The sequence below is a fragment of the Lissotriton helveticus genome, chromosome 6 (assembly GCF_964261635.1).
Source record: "Lissotriton helveticus chromosome 6, aLisHel1.1, whole genome shotgun sequence".
NCBI classification, from domain to species: Eukaryota; Metazoa; Chordata; class Amphibia; order Caudata; family Salamandridae; genus Lissotriton; species Lissotriton helveticus.
The window spans coordinates 1,358,964,217-1,358,991,326 of NC_136067.1; the positions used below are offsets into that span (position 1 = coordinate 1,358,964,217).

Consider the following 27,110-nt stretch of genomic DNA (forward strand, 5'->3'; position numbering starts at 1 on the left):
CTCTTATTAGTTTCCCATGGCCCAAGTACTGTTTTCATCCTCTTTTGCCTGTGCAGTGATTGTGAACTACTTGGAGCCCTTTTCCCACACCATGGGTCATTTCAGTGAGCCTCACTCTCCCCTTCTCCCACCTTTGAAACTCAAGCAGAAGTCAACTAGTATAAATGCAATTGGACACAAATCTAAAAGACTCCCAAAACGTTGTTAACCTCAACAAATAGAGGAGTGTCATGTATCCCATGTGTGCAAAAGAAGATCATAATATGCACATACTGGCTAAATGTCGGGACCATAATAAAAGCTAATAGAATAATGAAAAACTTGTGAAATGAGGCCGAATATGTCAGCCATCTTAGAGTGGACAAGCTAGCACAATTGAATGTAATAAATAAGAGCTAGCAGCAGAAAGCACCATAGTGACTCCGCTTTACTACTGATATAATAAACAAGCATTTACAATGCAACGGTTTCGCCTTTGGAAAAGTTAGAGCGATTGGCAATGTAAAGGACAATGCCATTTATTTATCTGTTTTCAAAACCAACACAAATACAAATGTTGTCATTTACAATGCCAATAGCTCAAACTTTTCCAAAGGCGAAACCGTTGCATTGTAAATGCTTGTTCTCATTCCCTCCATCCAATGCTATCAGGGGTTACAACTTGTGACTTACAACAATCCAAGCTTTCCCACCACACCCACATTCTTTACTTCCCTCTCCACGCCATGGATGTTCTGCAGTGAGCTCGAGTCGGGGTTCTGCTAAATCAGAATGATGACAGCACTCTCATAATTCCTATAACTCTGCTCTCCCCTGCTTAGACTCCGGTCTTTCTTTTATGTCTGGTGCTTAGTTTCTCGTTAGGTGTAATTTCATATTCATTGCATGATTTCGCTCACAAGAAAATGTCACTCATAGTCATTCAAATGTCACTCATAATTATACTGAAAATATGAAAATGTCACACATCGCAATTGGAAACCTGGGCAGCTATGTTATTTATTTACTGATCCAAGATGTGGGTGCTGTAAATAAAAAAAGGAACCAAAATCAAATGCGCAGGAGGGCTTTTCTGCAAGCAGAGACTAGTGACCCCTTGCCCTTACCTTAACAGTCCGTCCGACGACGGTCACGGTCCTCCTCGCCCCCCCACCCCGGCCCGAACCACTCCCTGACCCCTGCTTCAGTGCTGCTGCCTCTATCCTGGGTCAACTCAGACCATGTGTGAACTGAAGCAGAGGAGACTCACTCACCTGGGCTGGGGGCCTGCTGCTGGACCTGGCCTGAGGAGGCTGCAGCTCAGACTCTCTAGGGCGGCGCGAGGCGAGCTCAGGTTATGGGCAGAAGGCGGGCACCGCCACCGGGCAGAACTTGAAGGCAGACAGGGGTTGAGGCGGGAAGGGGGGCGCAATGTTAGCCAGGTAGGGGCCGGGCCACAGCTGCCGAAGCGAGGAACGAGTCACTCTGATTTCCACTTACTTGTGCTGGGATTTAAAATCTGAAGAATTACAACTTGGTAAACACATTTGTCTTAAAAATGTGTGTGTGTGCCTGCACGTGTGTGTGTGTGTGTGCGTGTGTGTATGTTTATATAGCGCTGTGGGCGAGCCTGGCGCTATACGACCCAAATGGGGTGGGGAGGGTTTTGAACAGGGTGGGTGGTAACTAGCACATTGGCATACTGAACACAACTTCTCTAAACACTTAGCAACGCTATCGCTTCCCCCTAACAAAATTAGACCCCGAGAAATAATAAAAGCAGTGCCAGGCAGAGACTGGGCGGCGTCATATATTGAGGTGAGTGCGTTTAAGAGGCTCGTGGGGGATCGCACTTCATACATCTACTTTCTCAAACCACCCCATCCCTTTTCCAAAAATATAATCTCGGCCCAAAGAAGCAAGTGCCGTGCTGTGCCAGCCTCTCTGCGCGATTCGGCGCCCATGGGCAGAGGGTTACTCTGTGTAGAGAGAGTGCATGTGCGTGAAAATAACCCGCTGTGTACCCTAAAAAAACAGCACCTAGACTTCTATGAAAGAGCAGGTGGCAGCTGTGCCAACTAACTGGCAAAATTCACTGCCAAGGGCACAGTGTGTGAGTGTGACCACAGAGCGACACCACAAAAATCGAAACCGTCGGTTCCACACCCCAAGGCCTGCCTGATGAATGGCGGACGGAGGCGAACATTGCCCAGAGCATTAAAGATACATAAACTAACAACGGAGACTGAGCGTTATACACTTCACAACGCAGTGCGGGCAGACAACATAAGTGCCACTGCCGCAGCCTGCTCACTCACACGGCTGACGGCCCCCGGCAGGGCACCCCCCACCATTTCGAACTTCAACTAGACTCTCGTCTCTCGAGGCCCCGGCTGCACCGCACCATTTAGAATACTCGCGCAGGGGCTCCGGCCGGGGCCCGCACTATTTTGAAGACTCCCAGGGGCCCCGGCCGCACCATTTCCAATGCTCGCAGGGGCCCCAGCCGGGGCCCGCGCTGCGCAGTGCGCGCCATTTTTCAGAGCCTACTTTGTGCGACTGCAGCAGTGCCGGCACATGTATTAAGTAATGCGGGGGCTTGTGTTACGCCCCTGAGGTGGCGTAACAAAATGTGAGCGGGCCCCCTGCAAGGTATGCTGAAGGGGCCCTCACACTCACATAAGCAGGGGCTGAGGGGGCCCCCTCCAGTATGCGTACGCCTGGGGGCCTTTGGCAATGCTCCCGAGCAGAGTTACTTTGGACGACCGCTTGCAGGTGGATGATGGCACAACCCACTTTCTCGGAGACAAGCACTAAGGCAGCTTGAATAACCTCACATGCCCGCCGCAAACACGCACCTGTTCACAGCTTCCAAGAGCAGGGTAGGAGCGAGGCAGGGCTCTGGCAAACGGCGGCCCACACGGACTCACACGCAAGGAGACAACTCTGCCGAGCGACGGGCGGTGCAAACCTCAGAAAGGCGGCGGGAAAGCGCGGGGGTTTGGGTGACAGACGCTGTCGGCCTACCTACCACGAGAACCGTGAACAGCGCGGCTGCATCACTCATCTGAGGTGCGCAGCGTCACCGACAGCTCCTGTGAGGGGAGCGGGTGATGCCCTTGTGACGGAAGAAAAGCACTGCTCCTCGCTGTGGTGTCACCTACTACAGATCTGCTTCAGACACAATGTCCCTGCCATAGTCCCAGTGCGTGAAGCAGGGGTGGCGGCCGCGTGCTGGCACAAGAGACGGCGCCTTTTCAAACCCGAATGTATTCAGGCGACGAAAAAAACAAGTCGGGTCCCGGGCCGCGCTGTGATTGGCTGACGTCACGGGGGTGTCCCGGGCCGGCAGCCAATCACAGCGCGGCCCGGGAATGACGTCACGGGGGTGTCCCGGGCCGGCAGCCAATCGCAGCGCGGCCCGGGACAAAGGGGCGGGGCTTAAAAAAAGCACCAGAAACGCCCCCGAATCGCGTTTTCAGGAGAAAGCGCGATTGACAGCCTCTGCCTCCCAATGGCTAGCCTCCATTTATGGAGCTAGCCAATTGGAAACAGAGGCTGTCCTAACCTCACTATTAGAAACAACAGATTTCGATCTGGGAGTGGCTTCGCCCCTCGCCAGGTTACGAAACCTAAAAATGGGTGTGATTCCCCCAAATAGCCATACATAGCGTATATGCTATTTAAATACCCGTAACTTAGACCCTAGAGAGTCATGTGTAAAAAAAACCTTTGTAAAGCACTAGCACAGTGGTGTCTGCCATCTTCGAATGTCAGTCAAGCAGTCCAATGCCAACTTATCATCAATTTGCCATAACAAACCGAAGTCAAAGTGAAATATTCATGTTGACACTCAGCAAAAGAGTTTTTATTGTGAAACCAAACAGCACAGGGTCATAGTCGTAACGACAATATATTCAATGTGTACATGGGAAGAGGAACACTTACATAGCATTGCAGAACAAGATTCTTGGGCTAGGGCAGGTTCCACAAAATGCACAGCTCTTCCTGTAGCCGCAGGTCACCAGAGGCACCTCCTGTGTTTTTAACAGAGATGACGCACCTGCTTTTGTTTGAGCTAAACAATGTCCACAGGTTCTCATTTTCAAGCACTTTTAATTTTACCACTTTCTTATTGAACTTGCAGTCGGTTATCTGAACACTCCGATGACTCCCGAAGTGTAAAACAATAGCATCCTGCAGTTTTAAAAAGCGCCAATATTTCCTAAATCTACGGAAGCGCTTTATAATACCACCAGTTACTGCAAAATATACTGCCTTTCTCAAATAAGTCATAACACGTTTGCAGAGTTTCTTTAACCTATATTGCACAACTGCTCACCAAGCTAAAATAAAAAAAATTAAAACTATTAATCACGTAGGCGAAACCTATTGCATTTGCCAATGCGTTATTTTTTTCTAACTAGTCCTGTGTGTTTAAATTATGTAGTCAAGAGTGATTTCTTTTTTTTTTTTTTCCTCATCTCACCATATGGCATCTGCAAAAACAAGCAAGAAGCCATCCTTCCAACCTGGGCGCCCCAGACTTCTGCAACTGCATTGGCTTTAGGCCTAGCCAGGCCAGCTTCTTCGTGCGAAGCTTGGTTAATCATAGGACCATGGGGCATTCCACCAGTCTCATCTCTCTTCCCCATGATAAAAGCTGTGACCAGATTTTAAAATTATTATCATTCAGGTGTCCCTCGTCCAGGCGGGCCATACCAAATGAAGCTTTCAACCAGTTCTCATAAAGTGGGGGCCGTGGGTCTTTCCAAAGTTTACATATCTCCCTCCAGGCAATAAGGATTAGATGTAATAACAAACCTTTTTGGGTTGCCAACAGCGAGTTCAACAGTTCAGCATCAATACCAAAAATTACTATAGAAAGATTCAGGTTTAGTCTTGACTTTAAAAATGGCACCAAGGGCACGCTCCACATTCTGCAAAAACCCGCTTATGTTAGTACACTCAAAAAATATATGTATATCATCAGCAGATGAAAAGTCACATCTTGGGCACTTCGAAAAGGCAAGAGGGTCGAATCTATCTATTTTCGTTGGGGTGTAATATAGTCTGTTAATAACATAGAAGTGATTCTTTCTTTAGGGATGCCGGTTTACCAAACTTATATAAGGTTTGAAGAGATAAATCATACAAATCAACAGCTATGGTGTCCAAGGCTGACAGTTCCCAAGCAGCATACAGTGGATGGAGATCTGTTTCTGTATTAGGGGATCTCTGTGTATAGTCATAATCTAGTGAATAGTCCCGCCCATGTTCGTGGACCCCAGAGCAATCAAAAATAATCTCTTACAGTGTCGAAAAATGCAGACCTGTACAGACACTTAAGAGAGAATTAAAGACAGATAATGCAGCCTATAACACAGGCTACACTGTCCAGTACTTCAACTAGAAATTCCACCATAAAAAATCCACAAAACAGCAAAGCCTGTACAGATTTCCCTTGCTTCAGCAGCAAAAACCCCCTGGAATGATAGAGAGGAGGATCTGGACAGACAAGCCCCATAGGCTGCCATTATGTGGCTCAGAACAGGATACTGTGCCTTTAAGAGAACTTTCCAGAACTTCACAGTATCCCAGAATGCACTGCAGGTCCCATTTACTTTCAGTTCTTTTTTCCGGCTCCTGCAAGCAGGACCCTGGAGCATTGAGCTCTCCCTTTTCAAGGGTTTATTGGTGATTTTTCACTATTAATTTCGTTTTGAGGGCTTCTAAAGTACTTTAGTGCTGTTCTTCTTGGGTTTTGCTCCTTTTTTATGTCAAATATGCCTGCATTATTTGACAAATGCCCGGAGTGCTCCAGGAAGAAGGCCAAATCGGATTCCCATGAGGTGTGTATCCTCTGCCTTCCCTCTTCCCATGTTCCTGAGGAGTGTGAGATTTGTCAGGGCTTCTCTGGCAGGACCCTGAAGGAAAGAAAGAAGATCAGGCTTCAGGGACTCGAGGAAAGAAGGCTGAAGGCACAAGGTGGGTCTGGAGGGGCTCCTTCTACCCATGCTGAGGCCTCTGGGGGGCTCCCCAGGGGCAGGAAGACCAGAAAACGTGCCCACTCTCCATCTGGGTCGATTGCCGAGACCACGACGTCGAGAGGAATGACTGCGGTCTGTTCCCCGTCCCCCCAGGGCTCTGGGGCGAAGCGCCGTCGGCGCTCGACGTCGAGGGATGTGCACAGACCGCCGTCGAAGTCTCCAGTGACGATTTCGTCGTCATCCTAGTCCGTCTCGACGTCGAGTGATCGACGTCGAAGGGCCCGGCGTCAGCGCTCGCCGTCGAGCGACACCTCCGTTCGCCGTCGGCAAAGAGGAGGAGAACATCGTCGTCGAGGGGATCCTCGTCGTCGAGGAGTGGTCCTACGTCGAGGCGGAAGAGGTCGCCGTCGAGGCGGTCGAGGTCGCCGTCGAGGTCGACGTCGAGGCGGACGAGGTCGCCATCGAGGCGCAAGAGGTCGCCGTCGAGGCGCAAGAGGTTGCTGTCGAGGCACAAGAGGTCGTCGTCGAGACACGAGAGATCGACGTCGAGGCGTACGAAGTCGACGTCGAGGCATGGACGACGGTCGAAGTCGAGGAAGAGACGCTCGACGTCGAGGGGCCGACGCTCGCCGTCTGGTCACCGTTCTTCGACGTCGAAGAAGCGGGAGAGGAGGCCTGATGCCATGGGAGGCTCTCCGACGCCCCAGGCTGGTGGTGGATCACCGGGCTCTGTGTATTCCGAGGTGTATACGCCTTCGCATGTTACGCCTCCGCCGCCATTGCCGAGGGGTCCCCCTCCGAGGGTTCCTACCCCTCCGCCTTTGCCTTCGCTTCCGCAAACCGTACCTCAACCTCAGGTGCCACTGAAGCCTCCTCCGGTTCCTCCGAGGTCGTTTTCGATGCCCAGGTGGCATCAGGTGGACAACAGTCCTCTACAGCTAACAAAGGCCCGGTCGGGTCTCGACCCTGAGCGGTTACTTCCCCTTCATCCGTTACCCGCTCCGGTGGGGGGAAGCGTTCAATTTTTTCTGGCAGAGTGGAGAAAAATTACTCCGGACAAGTGGGTGCTGAATATTGTTTGCAATGGATACAGTCTTCGGTTCATCAGCCCTCCTCCATCGATTTCTCCGGTCAGCTAGCAGTATCAACTGCGCGAGCTCCAGGCGGAGGCCGATATCCTGTTAAGGAAAAGGGCGATAGAAGACGTACCTCTGTCTCAAAGAGGAAGAGGTCTGTACTCCCGGTTCTTTCTGGTCCGCAAGAAGGACAAGAACGAGTTCAGGCCCATTCTGGACTTGCGACAGGCGAACAAATGGATTCGCAGAGAGAAGTTTTGCATGCTGTTGCATCAGATTTATCCTCAGTTGCAACAGGGAGACTGGCTATGTGCAATAGACCTACAGGATGCGTACTTCCATGTGCCCATTGCACACAAACACAGGAAGTTCCTGCGATTTCAAGTCGACACCAATCACTATCAGTACACAGTACTTGCGTTCGGGCTGAAGTCTGCGCCCAGGACTTTCTCGAAGTGCATGGCAGTGGTAGAGGCACACCTGAGGAAGAACAAGGTGTTTGTCTACCCGTACCTGGACGATTGGTTGATCAAGGCCTCCTCCTTCTCGGAAGCTCAAGCGCACTTCCAGAAGACGTGCGTTCTCTTGAACAAGCTGGGGTTGCACATCAACATGTCCAAGGCTGTCCCGACTCCGGTCCAGTGCATTCAGTACTTGGGGGCCACCATCGATACGAGGTCAGCAAGCGTGTCTCCTTCGGAGGAGTGATGATTATCGCATCGTCGGAAGGCTCAGGCTCTTCTGACCAATCCTTCTACAACAGTGAGGACGGTGTCTTCTCTACTGGGATCGATGGCCTCTTGTATCTTCCTGACGCCACATGCGCGGCTGCACATGAGACCGCTGCAGGAGTGCTTGGAGGATCAGTGGGCCCAGAGGAGAGGATCTTGGGACGACAAGATACGACTGTCTCTGCATGCTCTTCAGTCTCTGAAGTGGTGGTGTTCAGCGGAGAATCTCCTCAGAGGGGTTCCCTTCCACAGGGACATTTCCACTCAGACTATCGTGACGGATGCGTCTCTCCAGGGCTGGGGAGCGCACTCCGGAGACTTACAGATTCAAGGGACGTGGTCCCCGACGGAGTCCACGTACCACATCAATTTCCTGGAACTCAGAGCTGTTCACTTGGCACTGAAGGCCTTTCATCCGTCCTTCCAGACCAACTCTCTGCTTGTACAGACGGACAATACGACCACGATGTATTACCTCAACAAGCAGGGGGGCTCGAGATCACGCACCCTGTAGCAGGAGGCGCAGGCGATCTGGCACTGGCTTCTGTCCCGAGGACTGACGATAACGGCCACCCATCTGCCAGGTGTGCAGAATGTTCAGGCAGACACACTGAGCAGACTGATTCAGGAAAACCACGAATGGGTCATAAACGATGAAGTACTAGGAGAAGTCTTCGCAAGGTGGGGAACTCCAGACGTAGATCTGTTCGCCACCGCAGAAAACAGCAAATGCCGAGACTTCGCCTCCAGGTACTACCAGCCGGGGACGCTGGGGAATGCGTTATGGATCAACTGGTCGAACAGCTTTCTGTACGCTTTTCCACCCATTCCCCTGATTCCTACGGTTCTCATCAAGCTGTCCCAGTCCAGGGCGCGGATGATACTGATTGCCCTGGAATGGCCCAGGCAGTGGTGGTTCACGGACCTGCTTCACCGGTCTCTCCTTCCTCACATGAAGTTGCCGTGCAGGCCGGACGTTCTCACGAAGTTCGGGGGGCTGATGTTGCACCCCAACCTCTCGTCTTTGAGTTTGGCGGCATGGCTCCTGAGATAGTGCAATATGGCCATCTTAATCTCCCAGAAGATTGCATGGACATACTGAAGGAGGCTAAGCGACCTTCCACTAGAACTTCTTATGCTTACAAGTGGAAGAGGTTTTGTATCTGGTGCAAGTCCAAAAACTATGACCCAACGACGTGTAAGGAAGATGTCATTTTTCCATACCTTCTACATCTGGCGCAGTCTGGCCTTAATGTTTATTCCATTAAGGTCCATCTGGCTGCATTGACTGCCTACAGGAAATGTCCTTCACAGACTTCCTTCTTCCAGATCCCTGTGATCAAAGACTTTTTGGAAGGCTTGAAGAAAGTGTTTCCTCCTGTCAGGCTTCTTTCGCCTTCATGGGAACTGAATGTGGTGCTGTCCAGGTTGATGAAGGAGCCTTTTGAACCTATTCATAAGGCTTAGTTGCAGCACCTGTCCTGGAAGGCGGCGTTCCTCGTGGCCATTACATCGGCCCGCAGGGTGAGTGAAATTCAGGCGTTGTGTTGCCAAGAACCTTATACTGTATTTCATGTTGCTAAGGTTGTTATGCGTACTCACCCTAAGTTTCTTCCCAAGGTTATTTCTGATTTTCATGTCAACCAGACTATAACTTTGCCTACGTTTTTTCAGAATCCTTCATCTCCAGCGGAACGGTCTTTACATTCCCTGGATGTGCGGAGGGTGTTGAAATTTTATCTGGATAAAACCAAAGATATTCGTAGGTCGGACCAATTGTTTATCAATTATGGATCAGTCAGGACAGGTCTTGCTACCTCTAAGCAGTCCATCTCGAGGTGGATTGTGTCCTGCATACAATTGTGTTACCAAAAAGCTAAAAAGACCGTAGGGGGTAAACCGAAGGCTCATTCCACCAGGGGCAAAGCTGCCACGACTGCTTTGCTCTGTAATGTTCCAATTGCAGAAATCTGCAAGGCGGCCACTTGGAAGTCGGTTCATACCTTTGCTAAGCATTACTGCCTGGACACTGATGCCAGAGCAGACGCTCAGGTTGGGCAGGCTTCGCTGTGAAATCTGTTCGCACAATAGTGGTGTTATTTCTCGTTTCTCCACCGCCGCTTTGGTGTGGGGATGGGCTTGCCATTCTATTCACTAGATTATGACTATACACAGAGATCCCCTACTACAGAAGGCGTAGTTTCTGTCCTGTAACTCCAGTTCTGTAGTAGGGGTATCTCTGTTATAGTCATAAGCGCCCACCCTCCTCCCCGGTGGAGAGAGAGAGATATTCATGTAAGGAATGCTACAGGTCTGGCGTGTTACGCCTTCAAAAAGAACTGAAGTAAAAGGGACCTGCAGTGCATTCTGGGATACTATGAAGTTCTGGAAAGTTCTCTTAAAGGCACAGTATCCTGTTCTGAGCCACATAATGGCAGCCTATGGGGCTTGTCTGTCCAGATCCTCCTCTCTATCATTCCAGAGGGTTTTTGCTGCTGAAGCAAGGGAAATCTGTACAGGCTTTGCTGTTTTGTGAATTTTTTTGGGTGGAATTTCTAGTTGAAGTACTGGACAGTGTAGCCTGTGTTATAGGCTGCATTATCTGTCTTTAATTCTCTCTTAAGTGTCTGTGCAGGTCTGCATTTTTCGACACTGTAAGAGATTATTTTTGATTGCTCCGGGGTCCACGCACATGGGCGGGACTATTCACTAGATTATGACTATAACAGAGATACCCCTACTACAGAACTGGAGTTACAGGACAGAAACTACTCCATCATCGGCATCCGCACGTTTCTTATACCAATACCCAACCTCCTTTTTTATAGGGTTTGCATTGTGAAGACGAAGCCTCATTTCCCAATTGACACCAATAAAGTCTTTTTCTGCTTTATACCAGGAGGCCAATTGCAGATATTTAAATTTTGAAAAGGAGCTTCCTATTTTTCATCTTAATACCTCCCAAGGGAGGACTCCGTCTGAAGATATAAGATCAGACCAAATAGCGATGCCAGCATTTTTAATAGGCAACGCAAGAATATCCTCCAAACATGCAGGTAACCCGGGGCAATCCCAGATGGGAGCAAATTCAGAATAGTAACCGATCCCCCATTTACTTCTAACCTTATACCACACTTTAAATACTGCTTTTAAAACTTTCAAACAAACCTTTTTACCTTCCAGTTTAAAAATATTCGGATGCTAATTACTATTACCGAGGAAACCAACTGGGGGAAGATATTGAGAGATATGGCCACGTTTGAGGGTGGGGTAGAGGGTTTTTTATATAAGTTTGAGGCTCCAATATTTGTCGAGTGATTTCTAACCAGGTGCACCTTTTCTTTGCTGCGATAAGAATTATATTTTTCCTTTCATGTGCCTTAAAATTAAAGGATACTTTTATATAGTATGCCTGTCAGGTACAAAGCACCAGCGTTGCTATGGTTATTTTTTTAATTTAGATGTATTTTTGCCAGCACATGACCATCGCATTAGGTGGCTGTGTGTTTATATTTATGTTTATATTTTTAAATAACCATCTCACCAGCTTTCCAGCCAGGCACAGTGGCTTTGTCAGTGTCTAGTTAGGTATTGGAAGGAGATACTCATTGTTTAAATTAGGGAGTACAGCATGAAATAATTATATTTTATCTGTTCTGGTGCCCAGGGGTTTTTCTGAGGGCACAAAAGTTTCTTTTTTGGTTGAACCTACCAGACAGTATCGGGTTTGCTAAAGACATCTTGGGGACATTCCCATACCCTGGGAATGCATTCCCCCCCTTTTCTTACCATTGGCTTTGTGGTTTGGAACTCACATTTTCTAGCTTCTATTTGCTGGCTTTATTTGTTTTAGGCTGTCTAGAGTGAGTTTGTATGTTCCAAGGAGCAAAGCATTTTCACACAACCTCTCATAGTATTCTTTCTGTAAATCTTATAACTTTTGCTGTGCATTCAAAGACAGAGGTCAATTGGCAGGCTCTGTTTTCGGAGGGAGAATTGTGTTTTCTTTTGTTTCAATGACTTCAAAGTAAAGTGAGAGCATGTATGTGACAGTCTTGCTGGATACTGGGGATAGGGAAGTTTTTTTTTAGCACACAACATTTAAATGAATTGTGCAAGTATTTGGAAACTAAATAGTTGTATTAGTAAACATGTGTGTCTGTGCAAATGTAATGGTAATTCCAATTGAAAATGTGTTGTCTGTAATGACAGTGTGCTACCACACCATGTATACTCCTCTCTATGCCACTGCTTTCTGCACCATTCCCTGCCACTGCAAACTACTGTGCACCACTCCACTTTACACCATTCAATACAACTGCATTTTACTCCATTCTACCCCTCTGCACTGTACTCCACTTTACTCTACGCCACACCACTCCAGTCTAGTCCACTCTGCACAACTCTACTCCACTCTCAAATCTGAACTTTACGCCACTGCACTCTATGCCAATACACTGTACGCCAATGCACTCTACTCTGTACCACACCACTAAACTCTGCACCACTCTGTGTCTCTGCACTCTGCACCGCTGCTCTCTACGACACTACTCTGCACCACTGCACTCTACGACACTCTACTCTGCAACACTGCACTGTGCGGCACTCTACAACACTGCACTCTGCGACACTCAGCTCTGCACCATACAACACTCAGCTCTGCACCCTACAACACTCTGCGACACTGCACTCCATGCCAATTCACTCTAAGTCATTCTTCTGTGCATCACTACACTCTGATACTCTACTTTGTATCACTGCATTCTATGGCACTGCGCTCTACGCCACTGTGCTCTACTCTGCACCACTGTATACTACAACACTGAACTCTGCGCCACTCCACTCTGCACCACTGTGCTCTACTATGCACCACTCTAATCTATGCCACTGTATTCTATGACACCACATTGTATGTCGCTGCACTCTACGCCGATTTACCCTACACTAGTCCACTCTACTCTGTGCCACTACAATCTACTCTGCGCTACTGCACTTTATGCCACTCTACTTCGTCACTGCATTCTATGCGACTGCACTCTATGCCACTCTACTACGTCACTGTACTCTGCCACTCTACTACGTCACTGTTCGCAAAGCCACTATAATCTATACACTCTAATCTATTCCACTGCATTCTACGCTGCTGCAGTCTATGCCACTGTGCTCTGCAACATTCTACGCCAATGCACTCTACACCAGTCCACTCTACCATACACCACTCCACTCTGTGCCACAGCAATACATGCCACTCTCTGACACTCTACTCCACTTTCACCATTCCATTTACGACACTCTCCTTCACGCCAATAACTTTTAACGCTGCTGAACAATAGCCACACTTGTGTACAAATGGCTGTACAGCTATTGGCTTTGGCAATACTTGTTTTTCTTTGCTCCCATTCAAGGCAAATGTGTCTATTTGTGGTAACAAATTTGCCACAGAAGCTTTTCAACTTAATATTAGGAAGTAAAATCTAATTTCTGAAGGCAGACTTGCAAGATAAATCTTTTTTTAAAGACCCAAAAAACATATGTGGTGGAAGTGATTGAAATTGGAAATGTCTAAATCCTACTAAATTCAAATGTTTTAAAGTTTTAATAAAGTAAAACCCTTCTTACGGGTTAAGTTCTATTAAACACGAACAGGAAAAAAGGCATCGTTGACTGGAGTGTGCATCATGTTAACATTTGTTATGTTTGCCCAGTAAACAAATAATTGTCTTTAGATTTCCTCTGGAGACTATTAATTTGCTCCATTAATGCATTTGGTTGTACTGTAACTAAACATTTAGTGAATGAGTCATGTTTAGGTGTTTTTTTCTCTCTTACTTTCTTTAGCTGAAGATGGTGCTCTCCTGGGAAAAATTGAGAAAGTGCGCGTTCTTCGGAATGATCGCAGAGAAGGTACGTTAAATTGTGATTTAGCATTTTTTATTAAATTGATTTAACCTTGTTTTTATGTCCGAAAAGGCACACATCTACTGCTAATTGTCATTCTTTCATGAATGTACAGCTGAATTTGATAAGGTCATCCTAAAAGACTGAGGACATTAATGCAAAGTCAGATATCTTAAAACGAAACTTGAACCTGTGAAATCGAATTGCTATGCTCAGCAGTATCTGTTTTTTCCCTTTTTTTATATTTCTACCTGTGTTTGTTTTCCAGCTCTTACCATAAGTGAAAGTTCACCCAGCCATCCTAAAATGCAATAATATGGCATTCTCCAAAATGATTATCTAGCTTTACCACAGACTGACACAGTTTTGCTATACCTACTGTGAGAAGGTGGCTTGGTATTTGCTGACCACTAGTTAAAGTGGGCAACCTGTACCAGTCCACACGACCCTTATGATGTATGAGGTCAAAGATAACCTTTATGAAAGCCATCCTAGTGGTAGCTATGGAGAGCAGCCTTCAGGTTTAATCGTGAAGGAATGTAAAGCAGCTTGCTTTACCAAAATATCACCTCCTGAATGACTAAATGAAGGTGAACCACAAAGTAATTATATGAAAATATGCAATTTATTAATATAACACTCTCTACTATCCTCTACACAAGGTTAGATCACAAAGCGCACAATACTGGATCAATAGAGCAGTTGTAAGTAGCACAATACACAGAGGGCTCCAGGGGGAGACCGAACCATGTACTAAAATAGTGGTATAACAATCACGACTTGACTAGACACAGTGCCTAGTGCACGTAGAGTCTCTGGGAGCCCAAGGAACCCCCAAAGTGATGACACAGGAGACCCATGGAGGATGGGTGCAGTGCGGAAACACGACCGTGTTCTCCGTACGACTATGCAAAAGTCGCTGTTGCAAATTTAAAGTTTAAGGACCCTTCTAGGAGGACTTCGAGCAAACCCTTTGGAACTGAAGAGTTTAAAGAGCCACCCCACCCGTGGATACCGTAGTATCAGAGTTACCTATCCCAGGGGAGCCGGGTGCATAGGAATGAAGTGGCGTCGGAAACTCTCGTCCTTCTCTATGGAAAGAAGTGAAGAAGCACTGCTGCCGTGAAGGTGAAAAGGGTCTGTTGGAATCCAAGCCTGGATTCTGGATTGAAGGAACCTGAAAGCAGAGGCGACAGAGTCTGGGTCATGTCAGAGTAACATGGGGCTCTGTAGATGAATGCCCACTGATGTTGGGTGCTTCAGGTGCAAAGAAGGGATGCTTGACTCTGCAGCCACGAGGTCCCGGAGGTGTCGAGGACGGCCAGGAGCCAGAGGTGAGCTGTCCCACGAAGGATGTAGAGTGCTGAGTGGTCGGTGGCCGGCGGGAGCACCAACAAGCCTTGGCAACAGCAACCCACGCAGGAAGGACATACAGGTTACGGTGTGGACCAGCAAGGTCCACTGGACTCCCCAAGCAATAGAGAGTCAGGGCACGTCTGGAGCAACCAGGAAAGCCCAAGAACAATCAAGATGACCCTCAGGGGGACCCACAGGCTGAAGGACCAGGAGTCACGAGAGGACCTCAAGCAAGTTTACGAAGCACCAGCCCACGGTGCGAGGAGGCCGGAATTCTTTGGTGCAAATACTGCTCAGGGACAGGACCATACTTGGTCCAATGCACGAGCTCAGGAATCGTCAACAAGTATATGCACTTGCAAATGGATGCGGTGCACAGGGGTTCGGGTTACGCAGCCCCCACAAGGGATACTGGCCTCAAACTCGGTGAGAGGGCAGATCGACCTCAGGGACCTTCAGGAACCCACCTCCTGTGTTGCTGAAATCTACGGAGTTCGCATGAGCAGCTACCCGTCAGTTGCGCTTTAGGGGCCTGCGAAGCAGGGAAGTGACTCCTTCACTCCAAGGGAGATTCTTCTGTTGTCTTAAGGGTTCCACAGGTCCTGCACGGAGTCTGAATGGAATCACTGCATCCACTCTGCTTTGGATGGAAAGGGGGATGAAGTCAGCCTAGTCGAAGTCCACTGAAGTTCACGGTGTCCAGACGGTTGAAGGTCAGTGGATTCTTCTTGTATAATCTTGTCCACGTAAAATCCAATGTCCTGTAGCCAGGGAACCCATTTTATACCCACGGGAGAGGGTTGGAGAGATTCAGGGGACCCTCCTAGGGGAGGGGCAGGACAGAGGGGTGGCTACACCCATGTCCTAGTCCAGGTTCGCGCCAGAGCAGGAGCCAATGGCTCCCAGAACTGGCTTGAGCTGAACTATGTACAGGAACACCAAATTTGCCTCCAGTGCAGAATTTCATGCACTCTGAGTGCACCCACCCAGCCCCAATACACTAAACCCTGTCTGGGAGGTGCTCACACTTCCCTGTGACAGGATGTCTTTTGTGCTGCCAGAAATGTGTCTCTGGCTGGCAGTATCCATTTTGTGCTGTCCGGGTCGACAAGGCTGGTACCGTATAGACCGGTGACACCAAGAAGCTCGCTTCTGAAGGTGTGAAGGTATGATTCCAAGGTGTTTGATACCAAATGCATATGTTTCTATGCAGCCGTTTTCGAGATAGCATTTACCGCAAGGTTATAATGCACCTCTACCAATATGTCCAGTTGAGTCACAGACAACCCGGGAGAATGGTCTCCGTAGGCTGCAGAGGGGCTCTGCTCATGCAGGGCACCCTCTCACATAAAACCCAGCACCCTGCCTTTAGGATTGATAAGGCCTGCTATAGGGGTGACTTATAAGTTTTAAGTGTAGTGACCATTAGATATAGTGAACCTATATCTAAAGTAAGTGGTGCAAGCACCATCTTACACAGGCTGCAGTAGCAGACCTAGAGTTCCATTTTGCATGGCCTCTCATGGGTGGCATAATACATGCTTCAGCCCATGGGAGGCCTCTGGGGTACCTATGCCCCAGGTACATGGTGTACCATATACTAGGGACTTATAAGGGTATCCAGGAATCCAATCTGGAGTGTACCATAGTACAGGTATGTCAATTTAAGGTAGAAAGCAGATGGGCTGTGGTCCTTATTAGCAGGATCCCAGACAGATTAGTCGAAAACAGTGAGACGTCAAGCAGAAAGTGGGGGTAACCATAAGAAACCAATCCTTCTTTTCTACACCTACCCAGTTGAAATCATCCAGTACCAAGAATAAAAATTCCTTGAGAATTTGACACAGACTAATGACCTGATCATTTGAGAACAGATATCCAGGATCTGTTGAGGATGTAAAATCCCCAGACTCTAAATACCTGTTTGCTAATTAAAATAAGCTTGAAAATAATGCAGGCCCTATACATCCTGATCTTGTCCATGTAATGTACAAGCCTTTGAAAACTCAATTAATTCTCCATTATTGGATTTTTCAGCTGTCCGCACTAAGTAACATATTGTAGTGTTTTAAATTAACTGCAAAGGGTGTCCATTCTTTTTATCACCTGCAGAGATCTTTAATAAAGAAACCATAATGCTGGTCTATCCGTGTGGAATATATTGACAAGAGAAGTGATCCCAGTGTACCCTGTTCTCCTAACTCACCACTGCAAGTGTAGCCATGCGGCTGTGTTTAGCGCTTATACACCAAATCGGCTGTGGCAGCACCATCTATTTCTTTATTTTTAAAACGTCTGTAGAACCACCAAAACAATATGTTCGAGGCATGTGAGCTGTAGATCACATGCTCTGCATACTCCTGCAATCTAGTGTTGGGTCCAGAAGTTTGTAAATTGTTTTACTTTGAAGAAGTCTTTCCGGTCAAGAACTAGCTGACTCCTCATTTCTTTGGTAATGTGCATGGGCATGGACTCCATTGTTAGATAGTTTTTTTCTGCCATTGGGTTTGGACGTGAATTGCTGTTCTCCGGTTTGAAACAGTTTCTTGGGATCCCCTCAGTGCACAATCCACTTAGCCTCGACTGTATTGTTTTCGATCGCGTATTCACTTTTCTCCGCGTATCGTGTCAAATACAAAACACTGTTTCGATCAGGAAACTCGTGGAAGCCCCGCCTTCTAAACTGGACCCAAAACAAAAAAAAACTTTATATGAATCCAAAAACTGGACATATTGCAACCAGATTGCCAGATAAACGCGAATCTGAGTCAGGACACTTGTCGCATTCTTTAAAAAAGGAAACATGTTGGTACTAATCCTTCTCCTCCTTCTCCTCCTCCATCACCTCCTTCTCCTCTTCCATCACCTCCTTCCCCACAAACACATCATTTACTAATTACTCTTACTAATTTGCCACAACCACAAACACCTGATGATCAGGATGATGGGGATGCGGGCAATGATCTTTCACCTACAGACCCCTGGAAGGATTATAATACGGATTCTCCCACAGATAGTGATCCTGACCTTTATCCTACCAAGCCTTCTCAACCAGATGATAATGTAGGCTACATAGAGCTGCTAAGTAGAGCTGCTGAATTTCATGGGGTACAATTACATAAGGAGTCCCTAAATGAGGATTTCCTCTTTGAAATCCTTAGTAGTTCCAAAGAACCACCCATACACTCCCTATGCTCAAAGGCATGTTAAGAAATGACGACAACATATTTAACGAGCCGGTTTGTGCACGCATTCTCACCTCCAGGATACACAAAAAATATAAACCTGCTCCATCAGATCCAGCTTTCATTAAGGCCAGTTACCTTTAGACTCTTTAGTGGTCTCTAATGCCTGTAAACGGGAAAATTCACAGATGTCAAGGGATGCTCCACCTCCAGACAAAGAGTCTAAACTCATTGCCTCCTCCGGGAAAAGAGTAGCCTCACAAGCTGCAAATTACTGGTGTATTGCTAATACCCAGGCCATTTTAGCCAGGTACGATAGATTGCATTGGGACGAAATTGAACAATTCCTCCAATTTCTGCCAGATGAGCATAAAACCAAAGCTCAAGACTTAGTGCAAGAGGGGAAGCTCATCTCTAATTCTTCGATTAGGTGTGGACTAGATGCAGTTGACACTGCGGCTAGAGCTGTCAATACCAGTGTGTTACTAAGACACGCATGGTTAAGGATTTCGAGTTTCAAACCCGAAGTTCAGGCTTCAATTCTTAACACACCATTTGACAAACAACATCTCTTTGGTCCTGTAGTAGACACGTCCTTAGAAAAAATGAAAAAAGAAACAGATGTGGCAAAATCTATGGAAGCCCTACAGTTCCCTTCCAACCGTAGGTCCTTTCGGCGCCCCTTATCGTGGGGGGTCCAAAAATATCTTTCCAGACCCTGCTTTTACACCATACAAAGGCAACAATCAGCTCTCTTCTTCAAAAGGTTTCTTTAGAGGAGGCTATAGAGGCAACAATGGCAAGGGTAGAGGTAGAGGTTCCACAACACGCACCTCCCCCTCAAATAACACACAGTGACTTGCCTATGATTCCCCCAGACCATTCAACACCTGTCGGGGATGTCTTTCACAATTTCTCCATGTCTTGCAAATCAATAACTACAGACAAATGGGTATTAGGAATTATCCGATCTGGTTATTGCCTGGAGCTTACCAACAATACTCCAAGCATTCCCCCACGTTCACACCAAATTACATTGGATCATATACACCTCCTCAAACAGGAGGTTCAGTCTCTCCTTTTAAAGGGAGCCAAAGAGCCCGTATCACTGCAATATCAAGGGTCGGGCGTATACTCCCTGTACTTTCTAATACACAAAAAGGATGGCTCTTTCAGACCCATTTTAGACCTCAGAGAATTAAATCACTACATACAATCAGATCATTTTCGCATGATTACACTTCAACAAGTGCTCCCACTTCTACAGCAAGGCAACTTTATGTCTACTCTAGACTTAAGACGCATTTTTCCACATTCCAATACATCCTGCTCATTCCAAATATCTCAGATTTGTGGTCGCGGGGGCAGCATTACCAGTTCAAAGGGCTTCCATTCGGAGTCACCACTGCTCCCAGCGTATTTACCAAATGCCTGGCAGTAGTCGCTGCTCACCTTCGAAGACAACACGTTCATGTCTTCCCGTACTTAGACAACTGGCTCATCAAAGCCAGCACTTACATAAAGTGTCTCCAGCACACTCGCATAACACTACAGTTACTGCACCAGCTGGGGTTTACAGTTAATGTGTTTAAGTCCCATCTCCAACCTTCCAACACACAAACCTATCTAGAAGCCACTTTAGATACTCAAAGAGCTCTGGCTTTTCCCAAGGCAGCCAGAATTCGTAATATTCAGGCTGTAGTCGCTCAGTTTCAGCCCACCCACCCACTATCAGCTCGAGTGTATATGCAACTGCTGGGAATAATGGCCTCTTGCATCATGATTGTCCCCCATGCAAGGCTTCATAAGTCCCCTCCAGAAATGCATAGCAAGTCAGTGGAACCAGTCGCAGGGTCATTTGACCGATCTAGTGTTGGTAAACGGACACACCCATCGCTCTCTGAAGTGGTGGAACCTTCAAAATGTATCAAAAGGGTGGCCCTTCATAGACCCTGTTTCACAGACAGTACTAACAGCAGACGCGTCGTACACTGGTTTGGGAGCTCATCTCCAGCAACACACAATTCAAGGCTTGTGGAGTCGCAACCAAAAAACTCTCCACATAAATCATCTAGAGCTGCAAGCAGTGTTTCTAGCTCTCAAAGCTTTTCAAATTTACCTTCTAGACAAACCTGTCCTTGTCCGCACCTACAATATGACAGCTATGTACTATACAAAAAAACAGGGGGGGACACACTCTCTCCAACTGTCACACCTAGCTCAAGCCATTTGGAAAAGGGCCATACACCACAAAATGTATCTCATGGCAGAACACCTTCTGGGACTAAACAATCAAATTGCCGACCTTCTCAGAAGACAGAGGCAGCAAATCCACGAGTGGGAACTTCACCCTCAAGTTCTCCTCCCATACTTTCAAAGTTGGGGTTTTCCTCAAATAGATCTTTTTGCCACACACGAAAATGCAAAATGCCCAAGCTTCACCTCCAGGTATCTATACCGCTCTCCAAAGGCAATGCACTATGGATGAACTGGTCAGGGATATTTGCATACGCTTTTACACCTCTCCCACTCATTCCATCACTGGTTCGGAAACTCAGGCAAACATCCCTCACACTAATCCTAATAGCTCCCACATGGGCCCGTCAACCTTGGTTTACAACTCTGTTGGAGTTATCAATAGTTCCACATCAAAAGCTATGTCTCACCTCCAGTCTCCTCACACAGACCCAGGGAGACATCAGGCACCCAGATCCCAAAGAACTCAACTTCGCGACCTGGCTCCTAAAGTCAGACTTTGGATATCTCAATCTTCCTCCAGACTGTATGAACGGATGTATGACGTTACAACGCAGGCTATTACAACGCCTGCCTTTACAACGCGGTTTTTACATCGCAAACCTTTACAACGCATAGCGCTTAGAGGTGCTGGATAGTGATAAGTTTAATTTTCTATTCCAACTCCAGTCCCCGTGGACACTAGGGAAGGTGTTGGATAGAAAATTAAACTTATTCCCTATCCTAGAGCGCCCCCCAGCGCAATGCGTTGTAATTGTTTGCGTTGTAATGACTGCGTTGTAATGGTAGTGCGTTGTAAAAGTTTCGTTGTAAAGGTTGTTCACCGTATGAACATTATCACAGAGGCCAGAAGGCCTACTACAAGAGCTTGTTATGCAGCTAAATGGAAATGATTTATTATCTATTGCAATAATAACAATATCAATCCTTTGGATGCTTCCATACAAATTATCTTCTGTTATTTATTACATTTGCAGTGGTCAGAATTAGCTTACACATCCACCGGCTTACATCTTGCTGCAATAGCCATGTACCTCCAAAACAGACAGCATTTGTCTCTGTTTAGAGTACCAGTTGTCAAAGCATTTATCGAAGAACTAAAAAGAGATATACCACCAAGACTACCACCTGCCCGAGTATGGAATCTTAACATAGTCCTTACACAATTTATGAGTCCACCTTTTTAACCAGTGCATAGATGTGAACTGCAATTTCCCGCATGGAAAATCGCTTTCCTCATTGAAATTACTTCACTGAGGAGAGTGGGTGAGCTAAAGGCACTAACCATAGAAGAACCTTTTTTACAGACGCACAAAGACAATGTGGTCCTTCGTACCAACCCTGCCTTTCACATCAATCGATCAATCAATCGGTTGAGTTACCCGTGTTCTTTCCTCTACCAGATTCTGTGGCAGAATGTGCTCTACACACTTTAGATGTTAGAAGAACTTTGTTATGTTACATAGAAAGAACAAAACCATTTCGTAAGACAAAACAACTTTTTGTTGCTTTTGCTCCACCTCACAAAGGCAATCCTATTTCCGGTATTGCAGGATGGATTACTAAATGTCTTCAAACATGTTATACGAAAGCAAAGAGGACTTTAACAATTGCCTCTAGAGCCTATTCCACTGGCAAAATAGGAGCTACTAAGGCTTTGTTAGGAAACATTCCCATAGTTGACATTTGTAAAGCTGCAACATGGTCTACACCACACACATTCACCAAACACTATTGTGTAGATGTGTTAACAAGGCAGCAAGCTAATGTATGCCAATCAGTACTTGGAACACTCTTTCAGACAACTGCAACAGCTACAGGTTAGCCACCGCTTTGGGAGAATACTGCTGTATAGTCTATGCAAAGCATGTGATCTACAGCTCACATGCCTCGAACGGATAATGTTACTTACCCAGTAAGCATCTGTTCTTGGCATGTAGAGCTGTAGATTCACATGCGCCCACCTGCCTCCCCAGGTACCTACAGCTGTTGCAGTTTCTTTTTATCTTGTATACATACGCATGGTCCTCTCTATTCTACCTTTACTAACTCCATTCTAATCCTCCTCGGGGAAAACAATCTAACAATGGAGTCGATGCCCATGCGCACTATAACCGAAAGGAGTCGTCGCCTCCCTCGTGTCTGGGAAGACTTCTTCGAATGGAAACAACTTGCAAACATCCGGACCCAACTCTAGATGGCAGGAGTATGCAAAGCATGTGAATCTACAGCTCAACATGCCAAGAACATAAGCTTACTGGGTAAGTAACATTATTCGTTCGAGGCATGTGAGCTGTAGATCACATGCTCTGCATAGACTATACAGCAGTATTCCAGCGCTCTCCCTAAAATATGATGCATGTGAATTGGTAACCCAAATTGGCAAGGACTTTAACCCCCTTGCAATCCCCTGGTAAGTCATATCACAGTAGTCCTGCCATTGTAGACTGCATGAGCGGTGCTAACAGGTCAAATTCAACTTAGCCCTCACCATGAGTGGCACGGGGACTCTTCAGACGCCACCAGGACTGCAGTCTGAGGGACTCCGTCACCAGAGGTCATTTCCTAGTCCAGAAGGAGGGGCTGCAATGCACTATTAAAGCAATTTGATCGCCTACTGCGCAGGACTCTTAAAATGCTGCCCGTACTGCACTTTTCTGCCTTTGAGGGACTCCATCCCCAGAGGTCATTTTTCAGCCCGGGAGGAGGGCCTGCCCCACGCTATTGAAAGCGCTTTTATCTCCCTCTTCTTTTTTGCCTTTTTACCAGGTGGACTATCCTGATCCTGCAAAGATTGTCATTGGTTTGTCTACCATTAATACATCTCGATTGATCTGGTTGTATGAGGCTAGGCAGTAGGTTTTCTAGTCTCCGTGCCAGGATTTTAGTGTACAAGTTAGCTTCTATATTTTATAGTGCTGTCAGTTGGTATGAGACAATTTCAGCTGTGTATCCAGAAGATCAAGGAGATCATGGCCTCACTCATTGAATTGGAAACCCCGTCGTTCTTGAGCGGCGGTGTTCAGAAGCACCATGAGATGTGATATCAGCACTGGTGCACAGGCTTTATAAAAAATAATTGTGAAGCTGTCTTTTTCTTCTATATAATTTGAGTTTTTTAATTGCCATCTTTACCTCCTCTTCTGCAATGGGGGCTCAAGCATGTCTCAGTTATGTGAACTCCTAGGAATGTTAACTCCATTTAGATAGCAGGTTTAGGTTTAATGTAAGATATTGATTTGTGTGTAAAGGTTATGATAAAAGGCTCTAAAGGCTTTCTTTTCTCATCTTCAGAAGTAGTGGTTAGACATGGGGTGATGGCAGTATTACCAATGTATTCCTTCTCTTTTTTTCCTATCAAAGTTGTGGTAAGCTTGAGACGTAGATGAGTCGGCTCTGCTTTGGTGGACATAATTGCCTTAAACTTGCCTCTAATGGGCATGGCTTTTTTTTTCTTTGTAGGATTCTAGTCGGTTATTCTGTGCGTGCCGTCCCTGCTAACTGAAGTTCTGCTTCTAGTTGAGCCATTAATGTTTTTTTTTAATCTATTCTATCTCTGTATTTACCTCTGCCTGGTTAGGTGAGAACCTACCTTATTGCCTAAATCACGTGTGGGTAGCTTGAGACGTAGCAGAATAAGCTATTGTTTGTTGGACATAATTGCTTTTAAATTGCCTCTAATAGACAGGGCTTTCCTTTGTAGGATTCTAGTAGGTCGCTCCTTGTTTGCTGTCTCTGCTAACTGTAGTTTTGCTTCTAGTAGAGTTTAAAAAAAAATCTATTTAGTAAGCAAAGCATTACTATACTTTTACCTCTTACGATTGCTTTGACAGCGTCCCAATTGACAAGGTGATTGGTAGCATCTGGTCTGTTTAACTCAAAATATTTGGTGATATACAAGCATGAAGTTGCCTATGGAGACATAGTCTACCCCAGAATAGCTTAAGTTAGTGTAGGAAAAAATTGTATAATCCGTTGTGGCGGGATGTTACCCTTGCCATGCGTCTCACGTCTCAGGGACCCATGGTAAGTAAAGCCTTTGTGATTGTTTTGGGGAATAGTCCTGAAGGTTTCAGAACCCAGTGGGATCAGTCCACTTTAGCATTCCATGGCGCATTAAAATTGCCCATAATTATGATGGCCCCTGATACAGAGTTTTCCAGCTCATTGAGAAAGGAGCTGATGAAATGTTCCTGGCCCTAGTTGGGAGCCTATTTTGTTGCTATTGTGAATAATGTATCCTAAATGTGGCCTGAGATCATACTATTTCATCCTTATTTGACTGATTTGTGACTCAGTTATTGAAAGCTTAGTAATCTATTAAAAAGGACAGCTACTCAATTGTTTCGTTTTAGCTGAGGATTGATATATTATGGGGTAGGGTCTGTGTCTAAAGTGATGTTCGTCCTGCTTCTACAGGTGAATTTCTTGGAGTGGCAGTAATGTAAAAACAGCTGTCCCAGATGTAGCACCGAATTGAGCCTTAGATACTACATTAACTTTAATAAATCCACAAGGTTATTAACTTGAGAGTCTTGTCATGTGCAGGGTTTTTTAATTGCCTTTGAGTAAGTCTGTGAGAGTCCCATTCCCACCAGATGACCCTTTCCTTTCTTAATTAAGGCATAAACAAGTACAAGAGTTCATATGTGCCTTCTCAATAACCATCTCCTGCCATGACTGCCAGAATGTGCTAATATTGAACTTGCCACGGGGATACTTTGAGACAGACGTGACTATTGGTTACTTATCTTAACCTCGCTAGACCCACAGTTCCCACTTAGAGGCAGAGATCTTGAATGCAACTTATTATCCATGGAAATTGATTATATGCAGAAACTGCCTGCCCTTCGTGATGCTCGGAGTGTGCCTAGTGCCTTGATGCGCCATTAGTGATTGTCCGATACTGTTTTATGATATACCTCTTCCAGGATTCCCAATGTTGATGTTTTTCTTTCTGTATATTTTATTTGACGTTGTATTGAATGACTTTTTAATTTAAAAAAAAAATGTATAAAAAATATTTCCTTATTTTGTCTTATTATATTTCATGCTGTCGTTAATATTGTGTCTTAATAATGTGGAATTTAGTTTGCTCCATGATTTATGCTTTTGGATTTTGTAAATTTGCGCATTTCTTTATGACAGGGCTGATGCGATCTCGTGTCAAAGGTGCAGACGAGGCCCAGGCTAAAGTGCTGACATTCCTCGACAGCCACTGTGAGTGCAACGAGCACTGGCTGGAGCCCCTCTTGGAGAGGGTAGCAGAGGTGAGCTATGGTGGTGCCACAGCGCAGAGTTTCAAATGTCATCTATTGATTACCTTTGTTGAGTGTTGGAAGGGGCCGTGTCTCACGAGAGGCACAGCCTATAGTTGGTCATGGTGCCCCTCTTCTCCCTCAACATTGCCAAGAATACCATAGAATGCTCTGCACATCTGCATATATGGTTTATTTCATGGTTCTTTTTTCAAATGTACTTTTTTTCATAACCAAAAGACATTCAGCCAAACCAGGATCCATGGGATTTACATTTGTGCAGTATGGTACATCTACACTGAAGAAACCTTCTGTCTATTAGGAGAGTCAGTTCCTCATGTAAAGTAATTGTTATATGCAATCTGTGAAGAAGTAAAACGTGCTTTTCTCATGTCAACTTTGCTGTACTGTGGTAACATACTAGGATCTTATTTTTGCACTGTGAAGCACAATGCATGAAGCGCTAATATTAGTGTAGTTGCTCTAAATAACGTGTAATTGGGCCACATTTATTTTCATTGCCATGGCATAAGCATCTATATCATTAAGGCTGCAGATAAATGCAACACACAGTGCAATTGAAGGAGTTTCTAGGACTTGCCTTCCAGTCTGGAAGAAGGGAGGCTTGTTAGGGTTTTCTTGTTTGATTGACGCCATGTGTTAGTGTTGGTACTCGGACCTTGTACTTTTTACTGCCACTTGTGAGCAGTACGTAATAAAGCATTTCTAAAGACAGTGGTCCCTAGACAAGGATTAATGAGAGCAAACAATAAATATAGGCCCAATCAGTACTGTATTTTACAGCTGTCCAGCTGGATAGGTGTTTTTAATATATAGTTGCTTTAAATATACACAAAATTCAGCAAGAAACAAATAAAGTGGGACACAAGCCTGTATCCAACTTAGTGGGAAGGACTTAAAACATGAAACAAAAAGGCTCAGGCAAGGCATCCCGACAGGCAAGACATGTTGTAACAGAGGTTGTTCACAGATTGACCTCAACCCCATTCCTTGTCACTAGAGACCGTGGACGCGGCTCACAGGTTACTGGCTTGCCATCCTGATATACAGCAGCCCACTGCAATAGGCCACTCTGATTTCCCTGATCCCGACAGGCAAGACGTGCTGTAACAGAGGTTGTTCTCAGATTGGCCTCAACCCCATTCCTGGTCGCTAGAGACCGTGGACGCGGCTCACAGGTTACTGGCTTGCCATCCCTTTTATACAGCAGCCCACTGCAATAGGCCACTCTGATTTCGAGACCGCTCCGCAGTACGAGTATTTCAAACGCCTCCTTTAAGCTGTTACTGCCTTTATTAGGTAGACCCTAACCCAGCATCCAACTGCACAGACTGCGGCTGTGGCTGTCTGTATCCTTTAC

At 46.2% G+C, this 27,110-nt stretch overlaps 1 protein-coding gene across 1 annotated transcript in view; it reads left to right on the forward strand.

The window, feature by feature from the left end:
* GALNT2 (polypeptide N-acetylgalactosaminyltransferase 2) overlaps positions 1 to 27,110 on the forward strand; it is a 690,029-nt gene that overhangs the window by 372,194 nt on the left and 290,725 nt on the right. Inside the window, exons 6-7 of the mRNA XM_078649088.1 lie at positions 13,615 to 13,680; positions 25,620 to 25,741. Of these exons, the coding sequence (XP_078505214.1) occupies positions 13,615 to 13,680; positions 25,620 to 25,741 (188 nt within the window). The remainder of the gene's footprint in view (positions 1 to 13,614; positions 13,681 to 25,619; positions 25,742 to 27,110) is intronic.